The sequence below is a fragment of the Phodopus roborovskii genome, unplaced genomic scaffold (assembly GCF_943737965.1).
Source record: "Phodopus roborovskii unplaced genomic scaffold, PHOROB, whole genome shotgun sequence".
Classification (NCBI taxonomy): domain Eukaryota; kingdom Metazoa; phylum Chordata; class Mammalia; order Rodentia; family Cricetidae; genus Phodopus; species Phodopus roborovskii.
In genome coordinates, this window is record NW_026125540.1 from 6,755,025 (window position 1) to 6,766,098 (window position 11,074).

At 40.2% G+C, this 11,074-nt stretch overlaps 1 protein-coding gene across 1 annotated transcript in view; it reads right to left on the minus strand.

The window, feature by feature from the left end:
- Cog6 (component of oligomeric golgi complex 6) overlaps nt 1-7,613 on the minus strand; it is a 51,006-nt gene extending 43,393 nt beyond the window's left edge. Inside the window, exons 1-4 of the mRNA XM_051176918.1 lie at nt 7,434-7,613; nt 5,930-6,073; nt 2,351-2,422; nt 512-570 (exon numbers count right to left, since the gene is read on the minus strand). Of these exons, the coding sequence (XP_051032875.1) occupies nt 512-570; nt 2,351-2,422; nt 5,930-6,073; nt 7,434-7,586 (428 nt within the window). The 5' untranslated portion in view covers nt 7,587-7,613. The remainder of the gene's footprint in view (nt 1-511; nt 571-2,350; nt 2,423-5,929; nt 6,074-7,433) is intronic.
- Nucleotides 7,614-11,074: the final 3,461 nt, after the last annotated feature.

Here is an 11,074-nt window from a genome sequence, read left to right on the forward strand (position 1 = left end):
TGTCCTACCATCCAAAAGTCATCTAAAGTATTTTAACTTTTAGATGAAGCACCAACCCTTGTTACACAGGTTTAAAAGTAATTACAAAGTACCATAAAATTCCTTGAAACAACAAAATTAACCATTTCACTTATAATCTTCTTTGGAGCTGTTCTTAGACTTATCTTTAGCATCAGTTATCGGGCACAAAGAAGAACTGGTTTCCCTGTGGTTTCATTCATTAAAGCGGGGTCCCTGCCAGCTTGACTGATCGTATGCCCAATCATTACAACCCATTCCAAACACTGGTGGCCTCTACTCCCACACAGAAATAATCTCTCAAACTAAGAACCAGGCATAATGTTTCAATGACTATTTTTATGTTAAAGTTAATATTAAACAAAGCTTAGGTGCGTAGGTCCTCCATGAACCCTGAATTACATTGTACATTATTTTCATTTTGACAGCATTATTTACAACTTTCCATTTAACCTACATTAGTAAGGAGGTGACTATATAGGGAAAAACGTACCTTTCCGCTTGAAGCTTAGTGGTTTTTACTATTAAATCTTGAGTCTGTTCTTTTGCCGCCTGAAATTACAAATACACTGAATATCAGTATATTGCAGTTTCATAAACTAATATCACCGTTTCCTGGAATTCAGACAAATGGCAAAGAGCTCGAAAAGCCCACATAATTGGCATGGATGTTTCAAGGCACATGAGCTGCCTTTGTAAGAGGCACTCTCTCAAAGTTCTCAACACATGCATGATGCTGAAGCACACAAGAAGACAGCATCTGGGTGTTTTTCAGTGACGAAGAAGTACTGGGAGAGCAGCCTGAGGGCAAGAACATGGCTTCCGTTGTGGACCAGTGAGTGCACACCATGAGACTTCTAAATGGAGCTACAAACTAATGAAGTCTCAGAGCTGGGAAATACAGGCACTGCAGATAGACCTGGCTGCTTCGGCCCAGCTTTCATACCAAGCAATGCTATTCCCCACCCCCACCCCCTCCCCCCACCCACTTTTAAGCCAGAGCCCAAAAATCAGAAGTGAAACTTGGTAAGCAGCAACACTATCCAAAGATTAGTCAGTTATCTATGAAGCACATTCCAAACAGATAGAAGTGTGCCCAACAAGAGTCTCAAAATCCCAAACTATAGAATATGACAGAAATAAGGAAACAGACTCTGGTGAGATGGCTCAGTAAATAAAGGCCAAACCTGGTGACCTGCATTTGATCTCTAGCCCACATAGTAAATAAAGAGATAAAACTCACATAACTTGTTCTCCAGCTTACACACACATACCATGGCATTAACATACACAAAATAATACATAAATTAATGTATTAAAAAATTTAAGACAACAGCAATGAAAGGAGAAACAAAAGGCCAAGGATGGGACAGACACAGTGTCTATGCCATGCAAAAACACTGAGCCAGAATTAGTAACAAAGTCACCAGTGAGTAGACATTTTACAGTACCCATAACAGACAGCAACCCACAGAGCAGAGAAGGCAGTCAGTGGGCACTCTACAGTACCCATAACAGACAGCAACATATAGAACACAAGGAAGTCAGTCAAAAGAGGAACTAGATCAAACATCTCAATGGAATGAGTTGTTGTCATGCTAGAACATTACACTGAAGAGCCTGGCTTCTGTGGGTCAGGTCTCTAGAACTAGAGACCACTACCCACTTCCTGCAAATTCTATTCTTAGTGAGAATTCTGTCTTTCTGCTTCCAATCCTTTCGGGAATGATGCCACCTGAACCTCTAGTGATATTTTTAAGAAAGACTTAAACTGTGGTTCAGCACATCACTGACTCCTAGGAATGAAGATGAGTATGGCAGCTCTAGACACAGTTTTACAACTATATCTCCAAGTCCAACAATGAACCCAAGTACCTAAACTGTTTGATATTTTGCCTTAAACTTTAACTTCTTCCATTTTGTATTCTAACTCTAAGAATTTTACCTTGTACAAACCCAGTTTAATTTGAAGTCTTTCTCAGCTTAAGAGAACCTGAGGAAAATTTGTGTTTTTATTATATGATAAATTATTGGGTAGAGAAATGGATATTTTTGAAGAATTTGCTGTTTTCCATTATGTGTTTGCTACTTATTCCTGAAGAACTTGTTCCTGCTGGATTCACCAAGAGCCTAGGGATAGTACTGCTTAGACAAAACACAAAGTGTTAACTAATATTAAGAAGCCATCACGAAAAGAAACACCAAGACATTCATTCACGTGTTAGGGTTCCTTCAAAACTGTAAACTTCCTACACAGCATTACATGTCAGATGGCCATAAAGTTGAAACCTCCCTTTACCAGGAGCTACATTACAATCCAGCCACGAGGTACCTGTAATCGACTCGTCATGTCCTGACAGCAGCTGCTCATTGCCTGGACATCTTCATTAATGCTTTCAAGTTCCTGAAGGGGGAAAAATAGTATCAACTACTGTAAGCAGCAGAAATAAAGAAATTTCTCCTTTTTTAGGCCAATCCCACAGTTTCTGTTGCTGTTTGGTCAAAGCATACCAGAGGATCTTTACGAAATCCATGTAAAATAAATATCTGTAATTACAGAAAAGAGAATCCATATTTCAAGTTGGGAATGACTTAAAACTATAATACCTACTGTTCCAAAGGTTTTAAGAAACTGGTCCATTTCTTTTAGACAGTATATGAAAACAAAAGCATCTTATCAGATGAATATATTTACAAACCTTAACAGAATAACTACATAAGTAATATATATAATATTAGCTAGACCTAATCACTCCAAATTTATATGTACTTCAAATTTATATTTATATGTAGAACTGTATGTATAGTTTTAGCTGTCAATTTCTAAAGACAAAAAAAAAATCATAACACAAAGTAGTAAATGTGCAACAACATAACACAGGACAGTTAAGAATTCCTTAAACAAATGGAAACTGAAACACTTTAGCCAACAAAGGAAAGGGTGTACAGGGCTACAAACTGTGATAAAACTGTGCTTTCCAAAGATGTCTACACAAAGTTAAAACTCATAAATTAAAATACACAGTGCTTCCATAATTTCTTTAAAAAAAAAACTTTTATTTTCAAAACATGGTAAGGCAATTCAATACAACATGATGATAGTTACTTTTGAGTAATGCTAGGAAGGTAGTCAACCAACTGAGCTATATACACAGACCTATTTATAGTTTCCATTTTAATTTTTACTGAATTACCTAATTCCACTCACTGAACAAAATTAGCAACCATAAAATAAATCCTACAGACTTTCAAAAATACCTGAAGTTGAGATAATAAGAACCCTCAGGTACTTATCACCCAGCTTCAACAATTATCAGCTCATGGCCATCCTCACTTGCTCTGTCTATCCACTTTCCCATTCACATTTCCTCTCCCTATACACTGAACTACTCTCAGGCACTTCCAAATGCAATTTTATGTATGAACTTATCTTTATGTCATTCTGACAAGATTAAAAGTAGATTACCATTCAGGTTTAACAACAATCTTTTTCCTCCCTCCTTCTCTTTCTTTTTTGAGACAAGGTCTCATTATGTTCCCAACCTAGCCTTGAATTCAAAATCCTACTCTTGCCTCCAGAACACTGGCATCACAAAAATGCATCACGCTCATCAACAATAACCTTTTAATGTCAAATGCCCAGTTCAAACTTCTCCAAAACCTTCAATTTTCTAGAACAAAACCAAAAAACAAGTGTGCAAATCAAAAAGGATTTGCAAATACTTAACAGGATGATGTTTATTTCTTGTTCAGTGTATAGATTATTACTCTATCTCAGCTGCTTACACAGTGGAAAGATTCCAGACTGCTTTGACTGCACCTTCCCAGTATCAATAGTCTTCTGTCTCAGTCAGATCCAGAAGCATGATGGCACCCAGTTAAACTTGAGACATGAATTTCTTAGCACTGATACTGCATACCTTTGATAGGAGTCATGTATCAGTGTCCACATCAGTGACTCTTAACCTCATGATTCCTAACCTCTGGGATGTTGGACAATGTCATTAGGCATTCTTGATTGGAACAACTGGAGACAAGATGGCTGGCTCTACCAGCAACAATTGGGTACAAACCAGGGATATAAAAACCCTACAGTTCAGATAAGATTCCCTAACATATATTTAACCCAAAATGTTAACAATCTCCAGGATGAGAAAGTCTGAGCCAGATCCAGGAATGTAACTGCAGCTGCAAAATCTTCTCATACTCTCTTTCATTCACTGGCTGAACAACTGTTGAGAAAAGCTTCGCCTCAGAAACTGCACATAGCTAGCAGAGAAGAAAAGGGCTGATGTTTCACTTTCAACAGCAAACTCAAACGTATTAAGCTGGCATACTTTCAACCACCAAAAATAATGAGTGAAGGCTGTTTGATTTGATGTGTACACATAAGGCACATGGGCAAAGGACAACTCCAGGCAGTTGGATCTCTCCTGTCACCCTGAGGGATCTGAGGACCAAACTCAGATGGTCAGGCCTGTTCACAAGCACCTCTACTTGACTTACTCACCACACAGCTCCTATTTGACTTTTAGTGTCCCTATAACTCACAGATTTCATGTGTGATGGGGTCAGTATGTAGTTATTCTAGATTATATCATCCTTTACCCAAATTCCTTCCAGGACAATGTCTGCTTCTGGTCACGATCAGATCATTCCTTCCTTCAACAGTCAAATACGCTTAGAGACTACAATCTGAACGTGCTCATCATTTCTGTCTCTTGTTTCTTAAATGTATGTATGTATGCATGCATGCATGCATGCATGTCTACATGCTGGATGTACATGTGCATGTGGCACCCTCAGAAGGTCAGAAGAGGGTGTGAGATCCTCTGGACTGGGAGTTAAGTTAGGAGCCACTTGATATGCGTGCTAGGAACTGAACCCTGGTTCTCAGCAAACTCTTAACTCTCTTTAAAAAAAGTGAATTTTACCAAGCTTTCCTTTTCACCTCTGAAATTATTAGCCTTCAATCAATGAAATCCTAGTTAAAGCATTTAACTAAGATGTAGCTCTTTTTCAAATAATTGCTAAAACCAGGTATATCACTTCCATCTGATCTGCATATTAATGTCACTATTCAGCAATATTAACAATGTAATACTAATAATTATCAAATATTACACAGTAAACAACATTTACCTCATCCTATGGTTAAATAAATCATAATCAAGTATGTTGAATTGTTATTCATGTTGAAATAATTATTTTGATCTGGAAATTATATACTTTAGGAAATAAAGTAATTGAATACTAATCAACCTACAATGAAGAAATAATCATCTAAGGCATTAAATGGGGAAATATTTCCTCTGGTAAACCGTATTTCATTCCTAGCTGGGTGGTGGTGGCACATACCTTTAATCCCAGCACTTAGAGGCAGAGGCAGAGACAGGTAAATTTCTGTGAGTTCAAGGCCCGACTGATATACAGAGTGAGTTCCAGGACAGCCAGAGCCACAGAGAGAAATCCTGTCTCAACAAAAAGTCACAATTACGTTCCTAACATAATTTCTCTAAAAAAAACTACAGCTTTTTTATATTATTTATTTGTATATGCTTGTGTTCTTTGTTTTTTGTTTTTAATGTGTATAGTGTTCTGCCTGCATGTACCCCTGCACGCCAGAAGAGGCTACCATATCTTATTACAGATGGTTGTGCGCCACCATGTGGTTGCTGAGAATTGAACTCAGGACTTCTAAAAGAGCAACCAGTGCTCTTAACCTCTGAGTCATTTCTCCAGCCCACATTACAACTTTTTAATAGCTTTACTGCTATTAAATTCAGTAATTAAATTCAGAAATCACAGAGTTAAGTTGGTTTCTATTTGGCCATGGTACATTATCAGCTAACAGTACAATTTAATTTAAAAAACCTTATCAAAACACAGAACACAAAATGCTCTTACATACCTCTTTCACCTCCTTGAAAATGCTCACAAATTCCTCATTGATGGCCAAGCTTCTACGTTCAATATCTCCACGTAAGTTTCTTCGAGTCCGCAAACTGTTCTCAACAAAAAAGGTTGAAAGTGCCTTGAGAGCTTCCAACATCTCCTGTATGAGTGACAACAGAGGAAAATCATTGGGGCTGATTTTTAAATGGTCTTGAAATCCAAAGTCCCGTGAAATTATTTTCAATGGACTCATTTCCATTAAAAACTCAAAAAGGAATGTCTAAACTTTCTAATTACTAAGCAGTAAACTTACTTCCAGAACACAGTAACAGCATACTTACACAGAATGTATATTTAATCGTATATGATGTAATATACAGAATTGTTCTGACAGCAATATATGTGCTGAGAGATTTAGGTAAGTGAAGCAACAAGTACAGAAAGTTATGGCCGCAATGTGGCATAAGATAAAAAACATATACATTTACATTAGGTTGGTGCAAAATAAACCGGTTTTGGAGTGTTAATTTTAAATCATCATAACTTGGCTCAAACATCTTAATTAATTAAAACAGGAACCATCACAACTGACACATTTCTGCCAATGAGAAATACTTCCCTCTGTAACACAAACATCTATGATTTGGATTCAGTGAACTCTTGAAAAGCATTTCCTTCATCCTGTGGGTTATGGAAGTATTTTCCCCGCATCAAGTTGTTGAGATGCTTGAGGAAGTGAAGTTAAATACGGTGAGTGAGGCAAAACTTTACAGCTCAATTCATTCAATTTCTGAAGGGCTGATGGTGTGCCAGGCAGCCTGGAGTTCTGGAGAAACCGGCTATTTGTGTTGACCAATCCTTGCATCAGGGTTTGCAGTTTTTGAGATGTTGAGCACTCTTTTTAGGTGTAATGTGATCTCAGTGGGATTCAAAGTGCTGTTACTATCAGACAGGCAGCCAACTGCACAAATCAGCGACCACGACGCTGTTTCTGCTTCGTTTTGTTTTGCAGGCTAGAGGTCGGATTTTGAGAAGTGCTCTGTAGTTTCTTCTTCATCCAGACTGTCCTATTTAACCCATTTTTTGTAGCATGTCAACAATCCTATCTAGTCTCAAGCCTTATTTATTTGCTCAACATTGTAATGGTTGTTTTTAAACACGCAGGAGCCGAATTCTTGTTGGCGGCTTATTTTCGCTTACCTACATATTTACCTGCCACTTTACAGCTCTCAATTTACGTGTGTCTTTTGTGCCACGTTGGCATGGCCAATATAGCTGGCTACTCTATGCTATAGCAGACAGCGAGCTCCGAGACGAGCTGCTAAATCCTGTTCTAGAAGGGTCGAGGAGGGCATATGAATAAGGGTTCCTGTAAAGAACACGGCAGGGGAGCACAAACAGTCGGTGCGCAGCTAACAACGAACCCAGGGCGGAGTGTCCCGGCAACCCGGACAGCAGCGCCAGGCAGTGCGGCCGGCCAGGGCTGAGGATCGCACAGCCCTCCCGCCCCCTCCGGTTACCTTGTCATTGTCCAGCCGCGTCTCCAGGATCTTGTGCAGCTTGCGCGACAGCGGGTTGTTGGGCTGCGCGGGCGTCGCGCCCGCTCCGTTACTGAGGCCGTTGGCCGGCCCGGAGGCGGGGGCCGCAGCCACCTCTCCCCCGGCGTCCGCCATCGCGGACAGACCCGGCCCAGCGCAACGGGAGCACTGCGCGTGCGCGCCGCCCAGCGCATGCGCACATCCACCCGAGCGTGCGCGCAGCGACAAGAGGTGCAGTCTCCTTTAAAATCCTGAAAGGAGAAGTGGACGCGGTCAGGAGAGAAGGAATTGGAGGTGCTGAAAGAAGACTTCTGAATCTAAGACATGCCGAACTAGTGATGAAGTATATGTAAAATACGCTGAAACCAGTTACTGGATTGCGTGGTCAACAGAACTGATTCTAATTAAGTTCCCGCATCTGAATTCGTGTGTCTGAAAAGCATTGGAAGGTGTAGAATACGTGCCAAGGCCTCTGGTGTGCACTGGACAGTCTACTTTGTACATTGAGACAAAGGAATTAATGAACGTTGTTGGGCCAAGACGGTATACAGAAAACAACAGTGAAAAGAGAAGAAAGAAATGCCGGGCAAGACGTTTACTCAGGAAAACTTTGCAAGGGCTTGACGTTTTAATCTAGATTTGAAGGAGATTCAGAATCGCCAGGAACCCCCCCCCATACCAGAAATCCTACATGTAAAATCCCAGAAAAAAAAAAGGGAACTTTGCTTTATGACAAATTGACACGAGCCGGCGTAGCTGGAAAGCCTTCAACAAGAGTGTTTTGCCTGAATGTATGTGTGGTCACTGTATACATGCAATACCTGTGGAGGCCAGAAGAGGGCATCAGGACTCCTTGAACTGGAATTAACACTTTGATTTAAATAACATGATGACTATTATTATGACTATATTGGGATGGTGTTAATGAACCTTCTCAATTCGACCTTCATGTTTAGGTTCACATTATTGGCCTGGCCTTAATCCTAGGCACTTTCTCCAAGGCAGCAACACTCTCACTATAATGTTTTACTGGGCACAAACACATTACAAATTTTAAATCTCTATATACTAATCCCTACTTTAGTCTTTTCCAGATGCTACAGCAAAATACTATAGACTTGGTAGCTTATAAACAACAGACATTTATTTCTCATTGTTCTGGAGGGTGGGAGGTCCAGGATCAAGAGGATCAAGGCATGTAGTCTGCATGGAGTCCCTTGTGTTCGTGGCACTATTGCTGCTTAACTCATCTGACAGAAAGGAGGCTGGGCTGGCTCTCTTTGATCCCTTTTATAGGATCATAAATCTTGAGCATGGGAACTTTGCCCTCATGATGTAATTATATCTCCAGGTTCAGCCTCCAAGTGTTGTTGGAGGACAGGAAGTCAGTGTCTGAATTTTAGGGAGACACAAGCATTTAGACCACAGCCCCACTCTTCCAAGGATGTCAGACCTTGTGGTCCATATCAACTGCTGTATCTTTTCTATTTCTCTCAAATAACCTTTCCTGCCACTTCTTAGAAAGAATTAATTCCCCCTGCAAAGTCCATAACAGTACAAATATAATTCCTATTATAAGTTCCTCGTGATATATATATATATATATATATATGTATGTATGTATGTATTTATGTTTTTGTTCATGACTTGCATGAAGGGAACCCTCAGTTTAATCTGGTTTTGTTTTCCACTCAGGTGAAGCTTTTGCTGTTCTGTTTTGTCACATCCAGCCTCAGCAGCATATACTGTGGTCTACAAAGACAAACAACTGTCAATTACCAACCCCATAGAAGCTGTTACTTAAGAAAGAAAGAAGAAAGTGGGGTAAATGCTCATTTCAGCAACTGTCCCAAAGCTGTCTTTTCCAGACCATTAGCTGATCAAAGTTTGATCTCCAGCAAGGTGACTGACACTGTTACACAAAAAGAACCAGAGCCTTTGATGGGTCTGTCTGTATGAGGTTTCCATAGTTTGTTTTTCATTTTGCCCCAGAGCACAGCAGTTTTTGGAAATGATCCAATGGTTCTCTAGGTCCCATCCTTCCTCCCACACTCCACAGCTACCTCCAGTTCCTCTTGGGCCTGTCATCTAAGCCTCTTTTGGTCTATTCACCCACTATCATGAGGAGTTCTCAGCCCTGGCATATGCTTTTTCTTAAGGTCCTATTATCTTTCAATGCAAGGCCTTGCCTCTGTCAATTGCAAGCACCAAGATGTTAGAGCAAGTTTAAGTTCCATTATTGGTGTTAAGGTTTTTAAAGAGTAATTTGATGAAAGGTCCTATTCTTCACACACACACACACACACAACACACACACATACACAACACACACACACTCACACAATTTTTCTAATTCATATATTCTGACTATGGGATGCAATGAACAAACAGAGGTAATGATGTGTAGCTCCTAAACTAATGAGGTGCCATCTCCTGGCTGTTCCTGTAGTTTCTACATTATTGGGCAGTCCCTTCTTCAAAGTGAAATGTGTACCAAGACTAATGAATTACAAGTTTATTATTTCAGTGTTAAGAAATTTTTATATAAGAAGCAAGTTGTATGTAATATAATGGTAATGTATAAAGTATTCAGTAATTGGTGAGTATCAGAAAATCAAGCACTTTCTGTCAGAAGCTGTCCTTGTGGGGCTGCAATGAGAACCAGCCGAGGAGCCCCAAATAAGAACCTGAATGGGGGTGTGTGGATGAGGAAAAGAAGTTCATACCTGAGTGGGGGTGTGTAGATGAGGGAAAGGCTAGCTTATATAGTCTGTAAAGAAAAGACAGAGACACAGAATAAAAGTTAGGAGGGCACATCAGTCAATATTGAAATGCCACGAGTTTATTTTTCACCACTCTTATATACCTTATCATGTAGATGGAACAAACAGCCTTTTTTTTTTTTTTTTTTCTCACTGATTCTAAGGGTTCAGTAACCACACCTTAGCTCCAGCTTCTCATTCCATAGCTTTGAGAGTCAGGAGTAGCCACACCTCAGATTCAGGTCTGTTGTTATTTAGCATAAGACAGTCAAACATCCTACTGTAGCCACAACTTTAGGTCTTATGATTTGCTGCGGACAGTTTTGAAATCTCTGTCCTTGTGCCAAGATAGAGTGCAGTCATCTTTGTAGGCGCCCACAGCTTTCTAGTGTGACTTTAGCTCAAAAGAATGAACTCTTTCTCCCCTGCTAAGGGAAGAAGTCTAATTGTCACTCACAGCCAGTCCTCCCGGGTTATGTGATTATTGAGAGACTCTGCTTTGGCTGCCTTTGGCAAAGTGGGTGCTCAGTAGCAGCTGACAGGCTGTGAGGGAGTACCTGTTGTTGAATCCCATGTTGTTCATGGGCTCCAATGGGTGACTAGCAAGAAGGACAACTGACACACAGAGTTGGTGACATGTTAATCTTCTTACCAAGAGCGAGCACTGTAGTGGGATCTTTGCTATACGAGCATTTAGAGGACGCAAAACTGATTTGTGTGAGAGTGTGTTTGTGTCCTGATCCCCAGGCTAATTTATTGGCACAATAAGAAAGCAGGTTATAGAACTGGAAATCACCCAGCATTGTGGGAACTTGGGGGAGGAGCCACTGGACAGATTTTAGGACGATTGGCCATTTTTCT